The sequence below is a fragment of the Vitis riparia genome, chromosome 9 (assembly GCF_004353265.1).
Source record: "Vitis riparia cultivar Riparia Gloire de Montpellier isolate 1030 chromosome 9, EGFV_Vit.rip_1.0, whole genome shotgun sequence".
NCBI classification, from domain to species: domain Eukaryota; kingdom Viridiplantae; phylum Streptophyta; class Magnoliopsida; order Vitales; family Vitaceae; genus Vitis; species Vitis riparia.
The window spans coordinates 3,798,718-3,824,631 of NC_048439.1; the positions used below are offsets into that span (position 1 = coordinate 3,798,718).

The window sequence follows — 25,914 nt, forward strand, 5'->3', positions numbered from 1 at the left end:
AATAATTTAATTATTTATAAAATATATTTATTTTAATATAATTAAAAAATTTAAAAGTAATCTTTAAAAAAAAAATTAAAATTCAAAAGAAAGTTAAACGGGACGGGTATTGGAATTTATCATACTAGCTGGTCCCGCCCTGTTTAATTTTTTAAATGGGACGGAGATGTGAATTGTTTCAAATAAACCGGACGGGATTGGGATGGGGGCGGCCCATCCCGAACCCGCCCCATTGTCATCCCTAATATTTGAGCCACTATATCATTTACAAAGAATCTCTTATCACAACATAATTTGTAACTCTAAATTTTAAATTCATGCTCTTCTATTTTCCTTCACTTTCCATCACTTTCTCTCCAAATCAATACCATTTTTATGGACATTTTTCTCTTATACATACATTCTTATCCATTTTTGTGTTTTTTTCTCTAGGGTTTTGTTGGGTTTTTGTTTTATTTGATGATAACTCCTTATTTCTTCTTTGCTCATGTTTTCTTTTGACCCTTTGATCTTGGAATATCGTTACTTTGATTAATAATAATGATAATAATAATAATAGTAATTATTATTATTATTGTTAAAATTATTATTATTTAGAATAAGTTATTTTTTCGGGTTTAATTCGATTTTTTTTTTAAATACATGCATGGTATTATTTTATTGTTTTTTCTGTAAGTAGTAAGTACATTGTTTGAATGAATGTTTCAACATTCATGAGTGTGAAATCCTGTAGACAAAGAGTGTGGCATTGGGAAATGGGGTATGTATATGGAGAATGTGTGGATATTAATATATTGCTAGAGGATTGGAGGAGAGTTGGCCATTGTTTGCCTGTATTTGAGTGATGAAATGATAATTGATATGCCTTGGATTTCTCTGGACAGGGATGAGGTGGGTGAGAACCGAAACAGACGTGGGAATTGGCTGCTTCTAGAGGTGATTGAGAAGTACAAGCAAAAATGGCCCTTAATGTCTTGCAAATTAGTAGAATAAGAGGAAAACGGTGTTTGGAAAAAGTTTAACTCCGGGTTTTGAATACGGTTTTTGAAAAATGTTGTATGATATTTGGTAAAATAAAAGTCTATTCAGTAATTTAAAATATTTTTAACATATTTTTAAATATATTTTAAAAATAACTTTCATATCTAATACTTTATTTTTAATCCTTTTGCATATTTTTATAATTATTTTTTAAAATAATTTTTAGAAAACAAATGAAAAAAATTAAAAGATGTTTGAATAGAAAACAGAAAACCGTTTTTAGTTATCAAATGTGTTTTCTTATCTTTTTGTTTTGAAAAATAAAAAACCATTATCGAAAATAATTACCAAATAACCCCTTAGTATTATTGTATTTGATAAATCAAGATAAATTAAAGTAAAAGGAAATAAGAGTAGGTTGATAAGTTAATTACAAATAATGGAGTTAGTAGCTTGATAGATGTTATTACTCTATTCCCTAAAAACATTTTGAATAACTTTAAATTTTTATAATAATCGAAAGTTCACTTGTTTTTTTAATCTAGATTTATTATTTGTCTTTTAATGAACTTTTTAGGTTATCGATCAATTCAAAGCTTTGCAATAGGAATTATTTTGGAGCATTGATTACAAACATCGGACTTACTTAAACCTCTTGTTATGATAATTATTAAAAAATTAAGAAATACAATATGATACAATAACACGAATTAAATTATATTCAAAATATTTCCCATTTGGAGGGATGAATGATGATGAGTTTGGAAATTTAGAAGTTATTGAGAGCAAATTTATCAACTATCCAAAGAGCAAATGTCTAAAAGGAAAGTTGGCTAACTCTTGTGTTGAATCCATTGAGGGCATTTTCTTGTTGGATAGTGATTCCATGATGATGGGTGATGGTGATGATGCTAATTTGAAGGTGCCTTGGCTACTGATCTGCAGTATACAGTAGACTTATACAAAAGTGTACAAGCAGTTAAAGCCATCGAGTAGCTACTTGAGGTGGATGGCTTTGCTTTGTGTGATAGAGTACAACTTTCTTGACTCAACTCATGCATGTCCTCCCATGATACATGTGCTGGTCTTCAGCCTCAGGGTTGGATCGTGAAATTTGAATCAATTTTATTGCGTTATGCAAAGAATGTTGGAAGCTTTTATAGTTGTTGTATTTTAACCCTTCTATAATTCAAATGAAAAATTATGTGCAATCGTTATTATAACATTTTATCTTCATTTGATTAGAGGATTTACGATGTTTGTATGATATGTGGATATATGATCACATTTATCGTCTAACTATATTAACTTTTTTTCTTATTTTATTTTTGCTTGTTGTGCGACTACGTTAACATTTTAATGGTGATTCAAAAAACAGAATTAAGACACAAATAAATAAGATAGACTTAGAGTATTAAATTATTGAGTTCGAACTTTCAAATTCAATTGTGCTCGAATCTAATTTATAGCATAAGAATAAAATAATTTGGAAATTTGTAGAACGCAAACCCCACTAGAAGATTAGAATCATGGCATGTAGGACCCATTTGGTATGAATTTTTGTGAAATCTAACATGGTCTAAAACATGTTAGTTATTTAGTTTAATCAAAGTTCAACAAAGTTTTGTAGGTAGTGGGAAACCTTTTTTGTGATGCTTTTAGAAGACATAACCTTTGAAATATTGAATGGTTATTTGGCAATTCTTTCTCCATAGTGATTTTCAATTTCTCTTCAAATCATGATGGCATGTCATGTATTCATCTAACATAAGGTACTAATGGAACTGTGGGCAAGTTCATCATTCGTTGGGTTATGCAGAATTGGTTCAAGAAAGTTATTCCCCAAAGCAAATTTCATTGGAAAACAAATTGGAAACTCTGAGAAGTGGTGTGTTTTCCAATCATTTTGCAGGTCCCAACTCGGAATAGAAAAGTTTTTCCAGCACTAAGACCGGTTCAAGTGGATTGCACCATTTGAGGAGGCAGATATCCACAACTTAGTCCCAAACATACCCACAAATCAGGAAAGAATGAGGTATATAGATTTTGGTAGAATACAAATTGTTTTCAAAGAGAAAAGAACAAGAGGATGTCATTTTCAAATGGTAGAAGTAATTTAAGAAATCCATTGATGTGATTATTTTTTGGGGAATTGAAGTAGGGTTTTAAAGTTGTGATCTTCGTTAAGTTAGCGATTGACCCAAAAGTTTAAATTGTTGATCTTGAACATGGAGCATATAAGTATAATAATCTGATGAGCAGATGGAAATAAAGGAATCAAGAGACTTGAACTCGAGACTTTGAATACCAAAGTTTGAATGTAATGTTAAACTTTCAATTAGTCTAATTTTTTTTAATAAAAGTGGTAAAGTTGATATAATTTGTCAACACGATTCAAATTTTATAACTTTTTTATAAGTTTAAATCAAATATAATCATGTTTCAGTCAAATTCGTATCAATTTGCATAACTTTATCGATTGATATATTGTTATTGTGTTCACTTGTAGAATATGAATTTGACTTGAATTGATCTATTAATAATCATATTGATTAACTTAATAATCATAACTTATCCAATCAGTATTTGATTCATAAAATTTGATTTTGAATAAATAAGTCAATTGAATCATAAACATGTCGGATTGAAATGTTAATCATATTGACTCAAATGACACCTAATTTGACTTGATTATTAGATATGATTTAATTATCAAATAAGTTATACGATACGTAGTTCATGCTTTGTATCGTATATGTATAGATCTATCTAGTTAAGTGCTTGACTTTTGACTCGATGTAAATAGGACCCATTGTTATCACCTTTAGTAATGGACCAACACTATATATTATACTAATAAATAAACTTAGAGATAAAATCTAGGGTGAAAATGGAATTAAGTATGAGATAGTAGAACCGACATGTAGGTAGACCAAGAACATGCGAGTTGGTGACACTTCTATTAGTGGGCACCAAGGCCAGGTGGAGTGGTCTTGTGGGTCATGGTTGCTTTTATCCTGCTTGGTAGCTTTTGTGGGGTGGTTGTGATAATACCATTCCAAGTAGTTGAAATTTTTATCTCTTGTAATACCAAAAAACCAAGATATGGGTCTTATTCATTTTCTTACATTTGGAAAGTATCATGTCCCTTTACTTCACTTGGATAAGTAGTTATGCCTGAAATTATTCAGCTAAAAAGTTTCAGACTTTGGACTGCAATTAAATAAATGAAGGTTGCCAAACAGTTTACCTGTCATTGTTGATGCTTCCTTCCTTCCTCCTCTCTTACTTAGAGGATATGGAAATTAGGCACCTTTTGGGCAATCATGGCACTTCTAGTTTGCTACACTTAAAAAGATGTAACCGCAACCGTCTATTGTTTTGGAATAGGAAAAGCTCTGATACCAATTGTGGTAGTTGTTATTACACGAGATGAAATTTAAATTGGATGATTACAAAAAATAAATAGATATGGGAATTATTTTGGGTTTATTAGTAAAATGATGTCCATCTTCATTGAGAGGTTGATGATAAGAGTTTGAGAAGATAGTATTTTTTGGAGGTCGATTTTTTAAAAAAAAAATAGTTTTGAATAGTTTTTTTGTAAATTAATTTCTATAAACCGATAATTTATTATAAATTACCATTGTAATAGACAAAAGTTGAACATCTCCTTCTCTATATTCTTAGGACTTATTATGAAATAATGAAAATACACAAATTTCTACGAAAAACCCTAGATGATAAAAATCACGGGTAGAGGAGAAAAGAAATTCATTATGTCAAAAATTGGTATAATAGGAGAGAGTTGTGAGCAATAATGAACTTTTAATAGAAAATATTTTTTTTTGATAATTTGTTTTGAAAATATATTTTTAAAAATAAATTTTAAATGTTTTTAATTGTTTTTTTTTGTATAATGTTTAGAGTAATAATTAAAGATACAAAGAATATTTTAAAATTGTTAGCATAATATTTTATTAAGAATAAATCAAGAAAATTATTTTTCATATTTAAATGATAAATATATTTTAAAAATAATAATTGAGAATTGTTTTAAAAATGTTGAAAAACCCACCGGACGGGATTAACTTTTGGCCGATGGAAAGGGAGATTAGGGTTTTGACTTTTAAAGTTGGCATTGGATTGGGCTCATGCTTGCTTCAAATTGGGTCAAATACGGCCCAAACCAAATTCATTTATTTGTTTTGACCCATTTAAATGTTTACAACACTAGAAAAAATGGGCTTCCTTTCAAGTTCTTGGGCCTTCTTCTGATTATAATGAATTGGACTCATCAATTTTTGTCATTACTAATGGGCTTCTGGACCTTTTCATCGTTGGTTAAAGTGGGCCTCATGTCCGGCGCCGTGTTATCAAAAGTGGACCAATTCGGCCCACAAACCACTGAATGCAACCTTTGCTCGTAATCGAGAATATTTTTTTCTTCAATATTTAGCTTCTACCCATTTACCTACATACAAATGATTTCATTTGAGTGAAAATTTGTACCATTTTACTAGAGTGAGGGAGGAACAAGAAGACATTGAATACTTACTCACATGGCATGATTCATGCTATTATAGTTATTATCAACTATTTGGGTTAATTTATTACGTTATCTTCCTTCTCATATGGACTTAGACACAATCGGTATTGATTGAGATTGATGTCAAACCCGATTCATTGACTTAATTTATTTTAGGAAATGTAGCCCATGTCGATCCACCTAAGGGTAGCATGCGTATAATTTTTAATAAAAATTATGAAAAAAAAATATTTTTGTAAGGTGACAACATATAATAAACAACGAATTTATGTATGAAAATTTGTATGAATCTTGTCATTTCAATGTCTATAATTCTACATATTATGTTGACACTTTTCGGTCTGTGGAAGCAAGACCTAAGACGTTGGAAATGAAATAAGCCTACCCTAAATAAAACCTTTTAATCTTAATTATTTTTTTGGTTTGCCTTAGTAAACGGCACACAAGGGGGTGAAGTCACGTGAGGTGTCTCCCAGCCACGTGACTGCTCTACACGTGCTGCCATGTTCGCAATAAAACTTGAAGTTGGGCGAAGACACGTGTGGGGGTGGGGGAGCGAGCATCAAAGAAAGACTATTGAGAATCCACCGATTCCAGCCACGTGGAATTGAGCACCTCTTGGTTGGCCTTTTAACACCCACCCTAATCCCCTCACATGCTTGCTGACACCTCCTCCACCTTGTCACGTGCTGAGTGGACCCCACATCCCATTACTATTTTTAAAAATCCCCACAATTAAAAAATTTTGAAATTCTTAAAAAAAAAATGAGAAAGTTATCTAACAGTAATTATTAAACCGTGAACAAACCTTATCCACTCTCCAACGTCGACTCACCTTCGGATCCGTGTCCAGCGATCGGGGCCCACCTGGCTATTCCCCTCTCTCTGTAGGAAAATGTTCCGTGTCACGTACACGTTACGCGCGTGGAATTTGTTCTGTAATAACTGTTCAAAAATCAGATATCAAAAATCTTTTATTATATCAAAATTTTAAAAAATATTAAAAATAAATTCATATTTTTTATATGAGGTTATTACAATATATAGAAATCCTTATTATTTTCTATTTTAAAAATAAAAATGGGAAAAATATGAATGAATAATTATTTGCTTTAAATTTTATTATAAATAATTTAGAAAATTAAAATTGAATATTTTTGAGTGTCATTATGTATATATAAATATAAGATAGTTGGATTTAATACATTATAATTAATTTTGAAAATGATTTATGCACTTACTCTAAATCATGAATTTTAGGTAATTTATTTATTATTTTTAGAAATAATTTTTTATGTAAAATTAGAAAATTTGTAATCCTACAAATGGCGTAAGCTTCACGCGCGTGGACAGCATGTATTTAGCTCGGGACAGCTTTTAATCCTACATGGAAGGTAAGGTAAAAAGTGAAAACCCCGAATGGGCCACGTGGATGAAATCCGGACCGTTGGTTGAATTAAGTTGAGCTGTAACCGTCGTGCTCGAACGTGTGTACAGAATATAATAACAGGTAAGATAAGGGTAGGAAAAGGTAAATAAAAGAAATAAAATAAAGAAAAAAATCAGAGGGATAAAAATAAAAATAATAATAAAAATTGCACAATTCCCCAGAAAAACTAATTAAAGAGCAGAGGAATCCGGCTGTAAACTTGGACACTAATGGAAGTGTCACAGCGACAAAGCCTGCAAGATCTATTCTTAAGGGGTTGAATTTGGACTATTTAATTTTTTTTTTAAATTTTCTATTTTTTTTAAATTTTAATTATTTCCCTCATTAATTGTCTTAATTAATTTTTTTTTTCTTGTTAGGTTTTTTAATTTATTTACTTTCCAACCTTTAATTTTTTTAAAAAAATTTGTTTTAATTTTAAAAGCTTTTAATGTTCGAAAAATTGTTGGTAGGAAAGAATTTAATAATTTTTGTCATCATTAGAAATTATAAGAATAAATTTTTAATTTGAAAAAGGTAAATATTGAAATGAAAATTTTGACAAAAAAATGATATGAATTAATCATTTTTTATTTTTTTTTGGGATTTTTTTTTGTGTTTATTTTTAATTCAAGATATTTTATTTATTTTTATGAAAACGAAAAATATTATTATTTTCGAATTTTTTTCCCTTTGCGGGACAATTAATTAACTTTGCAGAAGTTGCAAGTGACTTGGATTATTTTATTTTTATTTTTTTCATGGGCAGGTGAAGATGCTCCCAAAATTTTGAAAATTTTCATTTTGACCCCTCTCTCACTCATCAAAACCCGCACCACTCTCAGCTGTCGTCTTCAATTCTCGAACCAACCACGCCTCTTTCTCGCTCTAAAACACGCCTCTTTTTCTCTTTCTAAGACACCTGCTTTCGTCCCCTGTCTCTGCAACTGGTGCGGTGATGGAAGCTTCGAGCTTTTTCCCCGGCGGCTACTACAGTGCCGGAGCAGACGAATTTTCGCAGGAAAAGCGAGAGCAGAAGCCTGGAGACCATTTCATGGTCGAGGACTTGCTCGATTTCCCCAATGACGACGACATCATGACCGACGGGTTCTTCGACACTGTTACCGGAAATTCTACAGATTCTTCCACTGTCACCGTTGTTGACAGTTGTAATTCCTCCTTTTCTGGCAACGAGCCTCATTTCTCGGGAGACGTTGGCTGTCGGAATTTCACCGACGCTCAATTCTCCGGCGAGCTTTGCGTTCCGGTAATTTCTCAAGCTGAAGTTGAATATTGGAATTTGTTTTCAGTTACATTGCTGTTTTCAACTTTTCACATTTGAATTCAAAAAAACAAAAAAATCATTAAGAAAATATTTATTTTCATTATATATTCGCGGTTTCTCGTAAAATATTATTTAATTTTGGCGGAATTCCTTCGTTGATTAAAATGTTTCTGTTTTCAAAAAATGCTTTTGAGAATTCGTATATTTCAAAAAGTATCAAATTGCTTTTCAAAGTCTCTTTTGTCTGAATTTGAAAATTCGTTTTCGGTGATCACAGTGCGATGAATTGGCTGAGCTTGAATGGCTCTCGAACTTCGTGGAAGAATCATTCTCAAGCGAAGACCTGCACAAAATCCAAGTGTTATCCGGAATCAAAGCTCCGCTCCACACTACCGAATCTCCTGAACCGCAACTCCAACCCGAAACAGCCCGAAACGAACCGATATTACAACCTCCAATGAACGTCCCCGGCAAAGCCAGAAGCAAGCGGCCACGCTCCGTACCCTGTGACTGGTCCACGCGCCTCCTCGTGCTTTCCCCCGCCACCTCTTCATCCGAGTCTGACGCCTTCAAGAAACCGCCCAAAACGACGTCGTCGAAGAAGAAAGAGAATTCCGACTCCGCCGGTGACGGCCGGAAGTGCCTGCATTGCGCGGCCGAGAAGACCCCGCAGTGGCGAACCGGGCCTATGGGTCCCAAAACGCTGTGCAATGCATGTGGTGTCCGATTCAAATCGGGTCGGTTGGTACCCGAATACCGACCCGCCGCGAGCCCGACGTTTGTGTCCGCAAAACACTCGAACTCGCATCGGAAGGTGCTTGAACTCAGACGTCAAAAGGATCTTCAGAGGTCTCATCACCATCAATTTCTTAGTCAAACCTCCATTTTCAGCGCAACTAACGGTGACGATTACTTGATTCATCACCACGCTGGGCCTGATTTCAGGCATATGATCTAATCCTTGTCGGTTTAGCGCATTTAGGGTGGAGCTTCATGTTCAACAACTAGCTTTTGTCTTAAAAATTCAATCCCTAGCTTTTTCCGGACCAAAAAAAAAAAAAAGAAGCCAAAATTAGAGGAAAAGAGGAGTGAGAAGATCTCATGTTCTCTAATTTCCCATTACCTATTTCTATTTTTGTATTTTTCCCAACATTTTTCAAATTGAGAATCAATTTTATCAGCATGGGAATTTTCCTTTCTCCTCCCTTAAAAATAAATAAATAAATAAATAAATAAAAACCATAGTTAATTGATTTATCGTGAAGATGGGAGTTTGAAAGTGGGTTGCAATTATGCAAATGCTGCACCACTTTTATGAAGCCATGGGCCATAACAAAAGCTTAGTGCCCATGTTAGTATGTGGTTGATATCTCCACGTGAAGGGAATTAATACTTTATGGCCCCAATCAAATCATTTTTCAGTTGACCCATTTATTGCCATCCAAAATTCAAATTAATTCATAAATGTAATCAAAATTTTTATTTTAAATACAAAAATTATTTTGTTCGACTTTTTACTAGTAATTTCAATAAAATACATTGGAAGGAATGCATGGGTTTCAGTGACTCATACACATCGTACCACGTACGTAATACTTCGATGGAAGTGTGGTTAAACTTAAAAACGTAGAACCCAATTGAAATGAGACCCAACCAAAATTAAAAATTAAAAAATAAAATAAAAAAGTAAATTAAAAAAAAAAAAAGAGATATTCATTGGGGCAATACCACTGTCCACCTGATCCTAGACAACAGCCCTTGTATTGGGGTCCACTCCAATGTCCGCCTCGAGTTCTTTATTGTTCTTTCCTCCCATGTATTCAATAAGTGTGCCCTGTTCTCATTGTTGCCCATTCCTTATAATTTGAACATACACAATGTATATATATCTCATAGTTGTTACCAAATTATGGCATGAAAATGACAAAATTTAGTTCATGATAGGAGAGGTGGAGTAAATTTATATTGGGTTAGTTTATATTCAAGCTTGTGAGTCAATGTGTAGGATGAGTGGTTGTGGAAGATAAGTACATATATATATATATATATATATATATATATATATATATAAAACATTATATTATATTATATCATATGGTAGGAGGTTATTGATTTTACAAGGTGGGTTGAGTGTTTGTGGTTTGATTATTTCATTTTGACTCATGATGTGCCCTAATTATTTCTTCATATGGAGCACGTTAATTTTGCCTTTTGAGGGTATCTTTGATAATGGTTTTTTGTTGTAAGTTCTAACCCAATTAATGGTTGTTTGACTAAATGTAATGTGGGGAAAGTTTGATGAAATAATTTGGTAAATTACCTTAACAAACTCATTTCTTAAAAGTAAAAGAAGAAAAGATTAATGTTTGGTTTGTATGCACTTTTTTTTTTAAAAAAAAGAAAAATTGAAAATGGCCATAGGTTTTATATAAAAATAAAAAATTGAATATAAAAATTATAAACTTATGTTATATGCTAATTTTTTTTTAAGATTTCAAACTTTTTAATAGTTTTAAAATCATTATTTTTTTTATATAAATTTTTTAAAATTTTTGCGTTTTATATGTAAGTTATTTTTTTTTAATTTTTAAAAATAAAAATAAAAATAATTTTATATATAAGTTATTAAGTGTATCTAAACTAACATTATACAATGGATTTTAAGGTTTGTTTTTTTGGCCGAATAAAAAATGTTAAATATTTTATTAACTTTTTCTATTCAATTAAAAGTAATTTGTTGATATTAATCAACATAATTAAAGTAAACTTGTTATCAATAAATTCAATTTAGTTATATTAATTGATATTAACTTATTATTTTTAATTGAATAGAAAAATTTGACTATTTTAACTTTTTCTATTTAGCTAAAAAAACAAATATCATTTTAAAGTCTAAATTAAATTATCTCATTATATCCAATGTTTTTTTTTTCTTTTTTTGGTTTTATCAAGTGGTATCTCAACCAAATGCATAAATTAATTGCCGATAACTAAGAAAGACAATTGAAATATATAGCGACTTCCCCTAAAAAGTTTGCTTGGAAAATAAAATCCTAAAACTAACTATTTAGGAAATAATTGTAATGAAATTGAGCTATTTTAGAAAATAATCAAAACATGCATATTGGGTCTTTTTTTTTTCTTTTTCATTTTTTTGGGTGGGGAGGTTTGGAAAATATTGGGAAAAAATAAAAGGAAAGAAACCCATACATATGCTTTTTCATGCGGGAAAGGGAACCATGCCCTCTCATATTCTCTTTACCTATAATAAAATATCATACTATATAGTATGTTGAAGCAATGTCACCCCTACCATCCCAAAAAAACCCACAAATATTTATTATATTATATAGAATTATGAAGCAATGCCACCCCTACCATCCCAAAAAAGCCCACAAATATTTATTATATTCTATAGTATTATGAAGCATTTCCACCCTACCATCCCCAAATAAAACCACAAATATTTTTATAGGAGTACACATGAAGGTACATTGTATATGTTCATGGGCAGTGCCCACATTGTCACTATGTGGAAAGGGGCATTGGCCTAATCGTATTTTTTTGTGACATGTGATATCGAGGACTCTGGACATGCATGTGGCTGATGATGAGGAGCCCCTAAGCACATGCCCCTTCATCACTTAGCATGCCTGCAACCCTCTTCTTCTATGCAGAGTATATATATATATATATATCAAAGTCTGAGCATGGCTTTGGTGTCTATTGTCTAGGGATCTTTCCATATTATTTGGTGAGACGATGCAATAATTCTTGTCCCCTCCCACCAGCCCAAATGCCTTTACTGAAAATGACTCTTGGGTGTAATTTTTTTTTCTTTTTTTGATAAACCCAAGTCAATTTTGCCTAATTTGATGTTGAAATTGCGGCTTATGATTAAGGAAATTTGAATTTTGGTTCAAATTTGAATTGGGTTTGGAGGCATTTTTTTTTTGTTTGTGGAGGGAAGTCGCTATCGGTAGGTGATGGTCCATAAAGCTAGTAAATTGCTTGGTTCCATGGAAAAGTTGGGTGGTGGTTTTCTTTCATGTAGTGTGATATGGCTCCAACCTATTTTACCAATACATAAGAAAATGCCACTCAAAGTAATTAAGAGTTTGTCAATGGGCTTGTTAGGGTTTAAGAGACTTATTACTTAATTAAATTCAGTTATTATTATTATTATTATTATTAAATCACTTTTAGCTTAAATATTTAGTAAGTTGAATTATTAAATTATTATCAATTTTTGTAGTGTAGTGATTTGGAGTCAATTTCTTTAATTTTGATACAAAAAATTCAACTTTTCATTAAATAAATCATTTTATTTTTTAAAAACCGTTTTTAATATTTTTATTTAAATCTTGGAGAAAAAACAAAATTTTTAGTTGAATCATTCAAAGTATAACGAGATTGCTAAAGTTATAAAAATATTAGTTTTTAAATATTCATTTATTAGGATGTTGAATAATTGATAATTGATTTCATATGTCACAATTTTTGTTCCAAAAAATCAAATTATTGGTGAAAAAGAGATAATGTAATTTAATGCAATATTATTATGTATAATAAAATCTAATAAAATATTTAATAGCTATAAAATTATTTCATATTTTTAGTATATGTAACATAACTAATAATCTAATTTAATATAAAACATTTAAATATTAAATATTTTTGTTTCTAATATTATTAATATAGAAATAAGTTAGCATTTGCAAAATATTATTGAAGTAAATAACTTATTTCTTTAAAATTTATTTCTGAAAAACTACTTAAGACTTGTTTGGTAATTATTTTCAAGAACAAGTTTTTGTTTTTATAACAAAAAAAAAAAAAAAAAACACTTTTGACAACATTGGTGTTCTCAGCTAATATCTTTTAATTGTTTTTGCTTATTTTTTCAAGACTGTTTTTAAGAAATAATTATACAAACATATAGAATGATTAAAAATAAAACATTAAACATGAAATTTATTTCTAAAACATATTTAAAAAATATTAAGATCATGTTAAAAATATTTCACGTTTTCAAACATTAGAAAACAATTATCAAAAACTATTTTTAAGACGAAATTAATTACTAAACAGATCCTTAATATTTGAAAATTATTTTGTCAAAAAAAAAAAAGATTTTTAAAGGTTGAGTTTGTGTGTAGAAGAGACCATCATCGAAGTGTTGTAATGTATAACGCTTTGTTAGTAACACTTTCAATGTAACTAAAGAGAATTACTTAGTATTTAAACATGATCTTAAGAAAATATTTTGATCGTGTTTTTGTTGGCGTATTACATAACAAAATATTATTTTTAAAGCAATTATCAACCTAATTTTTATAGGAAGTGTTTTCGAATATTAGGAAATACTTTTAATCTCTTTCAAAATCACTTATTAGGGTGAGACATCATTAACCTTGGGGAAAAATTTCAAATCGGCCGTAAACTTCTTTTTAGAACCATGGCAAGTTGCCAAATAAAGAGAAGAAAGTAGGCAAAAGCTCAACTAATTGGAAACTGTAAAGCTTTGAATTGATTTTGGTTGATTACAACTAGAAAGTGGCCTTGTTTTTTCTCTTTTGGCATGTCACTTGAGAAAAATGGGCTGCACACACCCATCCTCTTTTCCCCATCTCATGCAAAATTTTCAAAGAACATACATTCCCAAAGGCACATTCAAGACATGAAACAAGTGGAACCCAGTATCCCTTTAAGCTGCTAGGAAGTATCAAACTCTTGAATCCCCAAAAGCCCCCTCAAGTTGGAGGCATCTGGAGGCCACTCTGCAGCCATAAGGCAAGTAACTGCGACAGAAAAAGGGGGTCTTATGAGATGCTAAAAGAGCCCCCACATGGATGGCATTATTGAATATTCAACATGGGCATATAGGAATGAATAATAAATAGTAATGGGGAAAAGATGGACTCCATGGACCATGGTTGAGGCTTCTTTTTACCAAATGGGATTGGGTGTATGTGAAGTATATGGAAACTAATAGAAAGTCACCCACCCTTGGCCACATTTTGGTGACCTCATCTTCATGTGGCATAGTAGATTGTTCACCGGCATTAGGTTCAGTTCCCACTAGTTAAGGAGATAAAAAAGAGAACCAAGAAGAAACACAAAATTGTGATATCTTAACTCGGATACGAGATATGATAAAGAGTTTTTCATATTAAATATGTGGCACTGACGGTAAGCTTCTTCTAATTGAGTAGATGGGAATTTAAGCTACAAGGGTTTATAGGGATTCTATTTGTCTAATCTTGTAATCCTATGAGATCTAACAATGACACTGTATCTATATGAAAGGTGACTGTGATATCTTATATCGATTAGAAAAAAAATATTTTTAACATCATATATGTAATGAACTTTTTTAATTAATTATATGACAAGGCTATGGATTCATATTAATGTATTCAAAGAGAACAATATCTATAAAAAAAGGAAAGTGGGTATGATCATATCTTAGTAGTTTAAGCTTGAAAAACATTATAAGCTTAATTGGTTAATGAAAAAAGTTTTTTATTGAACTCAGAACAAATAACGTCTACGTGAGAAAAAACGAATATGAATCATATCACAATAGTTTAAACTTTTAAAACATTAAAATTAAAGCTTAATTTATGGTAGAACTATAGTTGATTAGAATAGTATCTACATGAGAGAGAATAGAAATAGATCATATCCTAATAACTTAAGCCTTCAATAAGACGTCTCAAGTTTGAATCATCTGGTTATAATAAGAATCAAGACATAAGAAAGAAATGCAAGCATCAACATGGCTTAGAGAATATAGAATAATGTCCAACCAGGCTTCATGTCATCATAATTCGGTTAGTTTAGAAAATAATTGAAGACACCATAGCTTGTTCACGTGCAAGTACTATTCTAGATGAAAGTTTAACGTTCAGATAGCTTCCTTTTTCTTTTCTGCTACAACTTGTATTATAATTACAATGTGACAGAACAGTGAAGAAAGTGGGAGAACTTTACACTACTGGAGAAGAAAAGAAGTAACAGCTATGGAGTTTATATAAACTAACTTTTGCTCTTGAACAACTCCACATTAGCTAAGGGTCACATGGCTAGATAAAAGCCAGTTGGGTATCTATTCATAGGCTCATTTCACATGTACCAGCTGCCAAGCAAAAAATGGCCAATCTGCAAATGAACAAATCTGTTGAGCTCATGAATATGGCCATTGACAATGATTGGTTGCAGTGATTGTTGAACTTTCCAGTGGGTCTCTTTTACCAACTACACCATCTTATCATATTATAGCTCTTCTAAGTGTTGGACAATGAGGTTTGTAGCTATTTGGGAAGATATTTCCAATGAAAATGCCAAAATATTCTAGTGGTGTAGAGCGTTCAAGTATGGATTATTAAATATATATAATGAGATTTAAATCATTGAATCATGATAGAAATAAATGAAAGTAAGGTATAAGGATATAAATTATGAGACTTTAAATTATGTGGTACCATTTGATTGATGATGTTTTTCGATAGCTATCGAAAAAAAAAATCTGTTTGACATTGTAAATAAACCCTATTTCAAAGCGTTCCACATCAATTTTTTGGGATATGGTGATGATATAAGTGGTTAGAATTGATGAGAATCAAGGCCAAGGCCCATATGAGTATGTAATTGGCAAATGCTCAAACCCTCATAAGATACATGAAAACCTTGCAGGCATAGATCACTGATAACTTAATATACATAATGGGTCAATTCTTAGATAATTTAAGCTTTTTTTAGAACACTAGCTAATTGTCTAAAATGTGAACCTATTTGATTGATTGTTTGTGCATTTTGTATGATTAGTTTGAAAAATATGTTAATAGAGAATTTCATTAATTTCTTCTAATTTCATGTAATGATTTACTTCTATTTTAAAACATGTTTAGATATATAGTTTCAAGAATCTATTATATATATAAATATATAATATTAAAAACTTCTTTCATGCATCATCCAACGTAAGATATTATCATACTAATATAACATTCTCGTTATGTGTCACGAGATCATGGGATCACTCAAATAAATACATCCCTTATGGAACCAAACAAATAAAGTTCTACATAAGGATCAAAGATTGACTTTAATAGGAACCACCGTTAATTCCTTGTGAGGTAGATATAGTTCATTTTGAATTCAATAGACTTTTACGTTTTTAAAATATGTCTAGTGTTGAGAGGAGCTTGTTACATATATTATACCAAGAACTTAAGATATCATATTCCATTTTCAAAGTTCAGTGAGACGAGAAGGCAAGCAATAGACGAATGACATGGTCCTCTATGACTACATGAATGTATGCCTTTCTATAGGCATGGATGAGTGAAAAGGACTTGATGGTGAAACCCAGTCAGCATGGGTCACAGCCATGTTCTGTGGTGGGCTGAGCCAACCTTACTGCTTCTAAAGACGATCATCAGAAGCATGTGACCCATCAAACAATTTTCTTTAAGAGCCATTATTGACAGCTTAGGATGCTTTACCGGGGCCGAAAACAACCAAGTCTAAATACAAAAAAAATGTGACAACAGAGTCTCCATAGAAACAAGACAGGCAACATATAAGAAGGCACATCAAATCAATGGATATGGACACCTTACAGCTACCAAATCCAATCAATTCCAGATACCCCAATCCCAGTACCCCTCAGCCACCAAATCAAGAGCTTATATCATATAAAGATGTAACAGCCATCACCCAAAATGGGGGCCAAAATATTCTGACAGGAGGGATCAATAAACCTGTGGCCCAGCTCCACCAACCAGAAATTGTACATAATGGAAAGGTGATTGGCTCCATGAATTTATGGACTTGGTAAGGTCAAGAAAAAAGAAGAAGATTCACTTTGTGAAGTAGAAAGGCACACGGGAAAGCAATGAACTGATTTTTTGCTTTGTTTTTTGACCTCAAATTCGCTGCAGTTAAGTCAACTGAACCCGTGAGGATAGCGAAATTATCTTAGATTGTCTCGCTATATAGGTCATTCAAAGCAGGAGGCAATGGCAAATGACATAGTTTCTGGTGATGGGCTGCAACCCAATCTGTTGGTTCAGAGTTTTCCATGGCTAAAGTTTGTTGTTCCATTGAAATGGAGCCCAGGACCTTGAATGAAGGACAGCTCCACCATGCTAGGGTAATTAATCTCTATCTTTTCTTGGCTGTTTCCTTCATTTATTTTAGAATCTCTTTGTTGCCCATTCTGTGCTTAGATCAGATGTACTAGTACTTTGTACTGAAAATTATAATTCGATATGCTCCACAGAAATGGAGCCCAGGAACTTGAACCAAGGACAATAATATTCAGTTCTGTCAATTAGGGTGACTTCTTTCTTCTCTTTGATGGTTTTACACCATTCTTACTTAGATTAGATCTATTAGTGCTTACTTGCTACTAAAAATTGTAATTAGTTATGTACCCTTGGAATGTTATCTTCTTTTTGTTGCCAAGAAACTGGGAACTGAACTTTTTTTTGGGAAGTGTTATAAGAATTAGTTTTGAAAAACAATTTTTGAGAATTGAAAACGATTTTCTTATGTTTTGAGAAAATGGGAACATGCTTTGCTACTTTTTCTTTCATTCTGAATGATGAAAAACTGTTTTATAAAACAGTTGTCAAACAAAACCCGCAGCAAAATTTGGATTAAAGAACAAGGCTTGAAGTGAACTGGTTCATATCAGGTCATGGGCTTCATGGCAATCACCTTCGGCACCATAAAATCTGTATACAAAAAGTCTCAAGAAAAGTACTAAAATTTTGTTCTATTTGTTGCAGGAAGCAGCTGTGGACATAGTACAAAAGATGGAACCAAAGGAAGCCTCAAATGTATTCGCGGATGTATGCTTCTGCAACACTTTCAGCCTCTTTACCAACAAGGATTTTCAATAATTGCTTGATAAATTGATTGTGCAGGGAATGAGACAAGTGGTTACAGTGAAGGAGATGGAGCAGATGGCGGAAAAAGAGCAACTTGAGAAGCTTGCTGAGTGCAATGAGACGGCTCCGGCCATTGGAGGACCCTGCCAGTGCTCATGCTTCCCCACCAACTTAGAATCCCCTGATCAAGCTGGCCCTAGGGAGCCTCTTTCAGCTCCCTTCTGAAGCTTTTTTAATTTTTTTTTCCACTGGTAGCATCACTATCATTAGCCAGTGGCTTAGATGACTGGTTGGCTTGGCTCATACAATATCGTTGGGTTCTGGTTGTTGACCATTAAATCCTTGTATTTAACCATACTGTAAGCCATTGAAACTTAGATTTGTGATGAATAACAACATTTGTAATCTTGTTGATTGTAATTTCAATAAAAGGGTCAGTTGGGCTCCTTTAATTTCACTTTTGGGGGTCCCTAGTGAAAGAGAACATATTGTCCCATTTGTTTGTGAGGTTAAACCAATTTTCACAAGTTTGCATCCTTTCATAAGCATATCTTACTTTCATTGCCAACTTTTTTCAAAAAATAGTTTTAAAAAACTGTTTTTATAATCTATTAAATAAATTTTTAAAAAAACTTAGATATTTTTAACTTATTTTTTTTATGTTTTTAAATATATTTTAAAAATAATTTTTATGTATTTAATTATTTTTTAAAATAGTTATTATAAAATAAAAATAATTAAAAGATGTTATCTAAAATACTATTGTTTTTATTTTAAAAAACAAAAAAAAATATTTTTGTTTTTGTTTAATATATTTTTCTATTTTTTAAATAAAAAAAATTTTAAAACATAATTTCTAATTTTCTTTTTTTGGGTTTTTTTCCATTTTATATTCAAATACATTGAAATTTGTGTAAAAATTTGAATTAGAGGTGAATGCAAAGTATTTATTCAGATTTAAGATTTTGGATAAAATTTAAAATTTTTGACAATTTTTTTAATTTAATAAAATACTTGAAAATAAAAGTATATTTAAAAAATCAAACAATGCTAAAATATCTTAAGTCGCTTCAGAGTTCAGACAAGGAAAAAAATACAGTGCTTAATCTGTAAATATTTTACGTGTCAGGAAGAAGCCCAAAAATGTAAATTTGAAAATATTAAATAAATGTTTTTTTTTTTTTCTAGTGCCAATATATGCATAGTTGTGTCTTGTGGTTGTGGGTTGTACTTGCAAGTGGCACCCAAGGTATAAAAATAATAAACAACTCAATGACGAAAAGAACCCTCATCAGTAATCGCTCATGCACGGTAACCTGGGAAAGGGTATAAGGGCATTTTCGTCATTTAAGTGACGGGTGCCAAAGTCCATAATTTTGAATTTGGATCAAAGTTCTAGGGTTTTTGATCCTTAATACTTAGGGTTTCCGTTTTCTTTCATTTTGGTTCCTCTGCATCTCTCAGGGCTCTTTCGGGGGGAAAACGTAAAACGCAGGTCCGCTCTCTTTTTCTCTCTCTCTCTCTCTGTGTATAACTGTGTGTAATATGGTTTTGAATTTGAATCACAAACGTTAATTTCCGTTTGGTTGCTGAGAAGCTGCTAGAAAATAGGAGACGTTTGAATTTTGAATATAGAAGTCTCATTTATTGAGATTCGAGATAATATAATTGACGGAGCTCAACTCAACTATTTGGTATAGTGTCGTTTTTCCTTTTCCTATCGGGAAATGAAAACAATAGAAAACTTGCAGTCTGATTTTTTCTTTTATTTTGCTGTTTTCTTTCTTGGAAGCCAAATTGAGGGCCTGCATAATTTCTTCAATTTATTTTTATTTTTAGTTTTTGAAATTTTTGGTTAAACTCTGATACGTTATGAGAAATTTTTGCTTCCTGGGATTGGTTTTGGAAACTGATTGTTTGCCACTTTGTGCAAATCGGAGTATCTAAAGTTCATTTTCTGCTAATTTTATGCTCGGTTTATTTTCTGATGAAACCTAGTGTATGAATCCTAAATTTGAACCTTTGATGCTTAATGTTTTTCCTATATTTGGAATATAGAAAAAATGACTCGCCCAACATAGAGTAATGTACTTCCCTGGGTACAACAGTGGAGTTTTTTTTCACCAAAACAAAGAAATCATTAGTCTCTTGGCAAAGAGAATGAGAAACGGCTACTTGTTTCTGGAAGTGAAAATGGTGAAAGTGGTGCAGAATGCATGTTTCCTATCCTTCTTTGAGAAGAATCTGAAAATTAGAAACTTTCAGAAAATGGGAAAAATAAGAAAGTTTTCTAACAAGTTCTTCATTTTCATTTTTGTGGATAAGAAAGCCTTTTTTTCTTTTTCTTTTTCTCACTAAACCAGTTTCATTTTAAATACCAAATGGGTCCATAATGATTTGAAAATTTTATTTTCTTTTCTTTTCTTTTCTCCGTGTTTCATCTGCCAATGTATGGTTAATTATTTCTCCATTGAATTGCAGATACCTTAGTTCCTTCTGGAAATATCAAAACAATGAGCACAACAGTACAGAGAACCCCCAGGTCGGGAAGACAGTCATTGTTTTTCCAGGATTTGGCATCTCCTGTCTCTTCCAGGAGAGGAAAATTCACAAGTTCAGGTCAGGCAGCAGCAGTATCGGCACTATGGCATGACAATTTTGCGGGTTCAGATCTTCCACCTCCTCCTATGTATACCTTGGAAGACCGCTCAGATTTTTCTCCTGAATCTGGAATTCTGGATTACCCAGTATCCCCTGAAATCAAGTCAGACTTGAGGACTCCCGTTCATGGTTCTGGTCGGGATTTTTTAACTCCAGTAAAAGGCAAATCTGAGGCAAGCACTTCTTCAGCAAGTTTGAGCTGGTGGTCCCCTGCTAAGTCTGGTGGTGATCAAGAAGAGAAAGGAAAGGGTTCTCCTGTAGAGGGTGTGGTTCAGCCTGGTGCTTTAATAACGCTTCCACCCCGAGGGAAGTTGCAAGGCCTGAGATGCAGAGGAATTGCTTACCTGCAGGGAATCTTGATGAGGAAGAATGGGTTACTGTTTATGGGTACTTTATTTATTTTTTATTATCATTCTCTTTTATTTATTCATTATCTTTGGTCTATTTGTTCTTGTGTATCCTGTCTGTGACTCCAAGCTCTTTTTCCTTTGCGCTTTTAGTCACTTAAAACAGTTTTGATTGAGATAGTTTACTTTTCCAAAGTTCACCAGATTTAGTTCATGGACTCTTTGGAACTATATGATGGAAGATGATACTAATATGCTGTACCTTATTAGCAGATGCTTGTTATTATTACTATCATTATTGTTTTTGTTGTTTTTATAGTAGTGCAATGCAGCTTATTCAAAATATATGGAGTTTGGAATGTTGGTTCTGATTGGGGCATTGGATTATTCTACCTTTTCCTTGATAATAGTGACCTTTTAAATTATATAGTAGTAGTTTCATTCTTTAAGGGCATTTAATGTCCCACAGGATATCTGTTTGTTATATGACACTTCAAATGAGTTGATTTTTATTTTCTTCTTACATTAATGTATGCCATCATTTTTGAGAAATACGATCATGCACTTCTTTTTTTATTACTTATAGTAACCTCTGTAGCTTAATTTCTTCCTTGTACTATTTTTCTTCAATGAGTCATATTCTGTTCAGTAGTGACTTGAGTCTAAATGAGGGAATACACCTTCAGATGCTATGTAAAATTAATGTAGGTTCTTCATTTTTGTTTGCACCTCCTTAATTTGAGGTCACAAATAGCAATCGTGTAGCTCAAAGAGTGTTTCACATTTTTGAGTGGGTTGAAAGCCAACCCAAGGTCAATCCAATGGATTACATGTTTGTCTTGAATAATACAATCTACTGGTAAACTGCAAACCAAATCAAGCTTGACCCAAGTTGTGCCTGTTTTAAGACCAATCATATGTATATATATAGGTTTTATTTGCATTTAGGTTTTTCTTAAGCTGTTTTCTTCCATTTTTGTTGCTATTCATATGCCACTGAAATCATATTTGGAACTGCAATTTTAACATGGAGTCCATCATAGAAACACATGAACTAAATAATGTACATATATGTATGTATGTATGTATGTATGTATAGGTTTTATTTGGTTTTTCTTTAGCTGTGTTCTTCCATTTTTTTTTGGCTATTGATATGCCACTGAAATCATATTTGGAACTGCAATTTTAATATGGAGTCCATAATAGAAACAAAAGAACTAAATAGTAAATACATATTCATGATCTTATAAAGAAAAAAAGGAGAAAACTCTAATAGATCAGGCAGAGACGAAGAATAGAATAAGAACTGGAGGAAACGGAGAATTTAAGGTGAGGGTGGACTAGTTGTAATAACTGCAAGCATTAGGAATGAAGCCAAGAAAATCAAGGTTAGGTCCTTCAGTGGATCATAAAAGAGTCTCATCCTATGCTTCAATTCTTGGTTATGAGTTCTTTTCATAGGTAACCGATATCTATGCTTTTGTTTGTGGTCCTTTCTTTTGGGGCTGTCATGCTACGTGGAATTGAACCTAGAACCTCCTCTACCCCCCCTCCCACCATGCATTTTATTCCGTATATAAACTTATTTCAACAACCATTGATATTCTGATCATAGAGGCTAGGATGGCTTGCTCAATGACCTAGCCCAATTCCTACCTGAATCATGATTGGGATCATGTTGATTTTTTCCAACTCAATTCCACACAGCTGTTGAAGTACTTGCCCAAGCCCTAGTGGTAGGGTCAAGAACTCAAGCATGTTTCTTCCTTCTGTGGGCATGAACTTAAGAGAATTCAAGCCTAGGGACAACTTATAAGCACTTACCTTGAGCGCACTGCATCTAGAACTATGTCTATGATAGTGCCTTCATTGTTGGTGTGGTACTTTATGTAGTTGCAATATTTACATTTTTTTTATCAAATACATAATACCCATCTAGACCCCTAACACTAATTTTCAATCTCTCTTTCCAGATTTTCCCCAGGGGATACTAATTTAGTTCTGCGAGAGTTTGAAAAGTGCGGTGTGATTTGAAACATGTGCCAGGCCCACGAGATGCTAATTGGATACACATTTTATATCAGGTTCTCCTTCCTTCCCATGATTTTAAGTTTGATTGGTTCATGCTTTTCTATTATTAAGCATTCATATCCTCTTTTTCTTTAAAAGATGTTATCATCATTTTGTCAAGAAAAAAGTGAGCAGCCGTGATCATAAGACGTATATATGTAGTGAAAATAAGAATAAAAAGGGTAATAGAAGTGAAAGATATCCTTGTTCCTTGTAACTACTCATGAGTCCTTCCTGGAAACCAAGAAAACAAGCAAGTTGAACCTGACTTCAATCTTGTTTGGAAATTGTGTTAGGTTAGCATTTTCAGTGAAAAAGCCCTATGTACTTCACTTCAAAGCCAATTGGGTTCATACTCGTCTGGGAGGTTCTGTGATTGAAAAATCCCCCCTGCATGTATATATTATCTCCTCTTTTCTTTAATGTATTTGATGACACTGGTGGTGCATAACGTTAAAACAATCCACTTTAGATGGTTGAATTCTCATTTCTTGGAATTAGCAGTCATCTTACTGTGTGTTCTGGTTTCTTTTTGGGCTATATTAATGATAATGTTTTATCTTTAATTGATAGGTTTGACTTTTGTTTTTTCCCTTGATTAATGGGTTGTTATAACATATTTTTCATTATTATCTAATTGTTTATTAACGAAAACATGGTTTCACTGCCATAGCATTTTGTAGAAAAGATTTCCAGAAATACCTATTAGCGCATTTTAAAAATATCTCCAGTGCTATATTTAATATTTTATATGTTAGTCACATTAGATACTCTCTACTGAGACTTTGCCTATCAAAAAATATATTAGTCACATTAGGTGAATGAAAAATTCTATTATTGTAATATGGGATTCAAGTTCTACTGTTACATGTGATGTCTGCCATGGGGGATTTAATTTGACAATCTAATCTGTCCATATGCCCCCACGCATTGTGCTCACCCTTCATGATGAATTACTCTCTGCATTTGCTTTAGTGGCAGGATGTCTGCTCTTTCCAGCTAACTGTGGTTGCAGTGGGACTTCTTTGAGCGAACCGGAGTATCTAGTGTTAAAAGTAGAGCTAGTTGAATCACAGTTATTGTTTGATTGTCTTGTTTCTGTTTCATTTTTATTTTCCTTCTGCAGAATCGATCTGATGCTCAGAAAGCTCTCAGCAAGAATGGGATGCAAATAAATGGAGTTCTTATTGTGGGCGTGAAACCATTGGATCCAATGCAGCGCCAGGGTCTGAATGAAAGGCTTAACAATCAAGGATTTATGACTTTACCCCCTCCAGCATCCAGTAGAAGCTTGGAGTCAAACCCTTCGAGAGTCTCTCCTCGCCCTTATTATCTTCAAAATGGAAGTAATGCCCGACAGTCATCTGGTGCCATTGCTTCTCCAGCAAAATCAGTGGTGTCAAAGATCATGGATTTGATGTTTGGTGTGTAGACAAACAAACCGGTTTCTTGCTCTCTTATTTGTGCTTTTATGGCGTGTTTTCTTCTGATGGCAAAACATGCATGATGAGATAGTAATATTAGAATTGAGGTTTAGGAGCGCATCTTTTCAGCTTTGATCGGCTTCTGACAAGGGTCTTTTGGAAGTTCCATTGTTGGCCCAGATCGGCAGGTTAAATTCTTGTTGTGGTTATGGTTATTGGCTAAAAATATAGATGACCTATTATTCCAGATGAGAAATGTTACCAATTCCTCCGGGTTCAGAAATTGTTCATTTCTTTTTGTTATGGTCATGGGGCTTGTATAAGGTCTTACAAGACCACTCCTTGAATGTTGTGACAGCAGATTATCAATTGAGATCAAAATTTAAGTATGCTATACTGACTCATCTGAAGATTTTTTGTTATTTTTATTGCTAAACACTGTTGGCATGTTGATGGGGCAATACACTGACCTGTCAATGGATAAGGGAAACTGAAAGAACAATCCAGGTACCTGTGTTTTTTTTTTTTGTATACTGTACATGAAGTTGAACACACTTGAGTCACTCCAGAAGTGGAATTAATTAATGACTTGTCCCAACTTTTGATTTTTCTGTGAAGGTGACCTGCTCTAGGCTCCAGGCTCCATGCATTTATTGGGTGTTTGGTGTTTGGTGTTTGGTGAGTTATTTCAGTGGTTACAAACTGTCTTCATGTTCTTGTTCCCTGAAGTTTGAAGGAAAATATGAGGGAAATAGATAAAAAAAATAGAAAAAAAGAAAAAGTATAGAAAAATAAAAAATAAATTTAAAATCAATAAATTATTTTTATATATTATTATTATTATTTTATTTTATTATGGATGTAACTCTTTTATATATAGATTAAATAATTTTAAAATATACAAATTTTTAATAATCTTAATTATATTTATTTTTTTTAACATTTTTCAGACCAATATGAGATTATTTTCTTACCATTTTTAAAGTCTTTTTGTAGAGGTTTTCTTGATCAACCAGATTAAGATAAAAATAGAAAAATAGCACTTTCTTACCGTTGATGATGCATCAAACAGAAATGAAACAATTCAAATTTATAAATGTAACCCATCACATATTAATTTTCCATGAAATACTCAATCTTTCTTGTAGAGGTAACATTTCTTTGAAACTCTTGTAAAATACAGGCTATATTTGAAGTTTAAAGATGGGAGGATTTCATTCTTTTAATCACATAACCCATGAACTCATGGTGATGCATTGGATTACA

General features: G+C 32.4%; 2 protein-coding genes and 1 pseudogene across 2 annotated transcripts; all 3 read left to right on the forward strand.

Moving 5' to 3' along the window:
* Positions 1 to 7,830: 7,830 nt before the first annotated feature.
* On the forward strand, positions 7,831 to 9,306 carry LOC117921666 (GATA transcription factor 9-like). The gene is made up of 2 exons (XM_034839616.1): positions 7,831 to 8,226; positions 8,522 to 9,306. The coding sequence occupies exons 1-2, from the start codon at positions 7,918 to 7,920 to the stop codon at positions 9,200 to 9,202; spliced, it is 990 nt and encodes a 329-aa protein (XP_034695507.1). The 5' UTR covers positions 7,831 to 7,917; the 3' UTR covers positions 9,203 to 9,306.
* Positions 9,307 to 17,120: 7,814 nt separating this feature from the next.
* Positions 17,121 to 18,630, forward strand: LOC117922508. The gene is made up of 3 exons (XM_034840639.1): positions 17,121 to 17,404; positions 18,045 to 18,107; positions 18,183 to 18,630. Exons 1-3 carry the CDS (start codon positions 17,333 to 17,335, stop codon positions 18,369 to 18,371), a joined length of 324 nt encoding a protein of 107 aa, XP_034696530.1. The 5' UTR covers positions 17,121 to 17,332; the 3' UTR covers positions 18,372 to 18,630.
* A 907-nt stretch (positions 18,631 to 19,537) lies between these two features.
* Positions 19,538 to 24,895, forward strand: LOC117921419 (annotated as a pseudogene).
* The last annotated feature ends 1,019 nt before the right edge of the window (positions 24,896 to 25,914 follow it).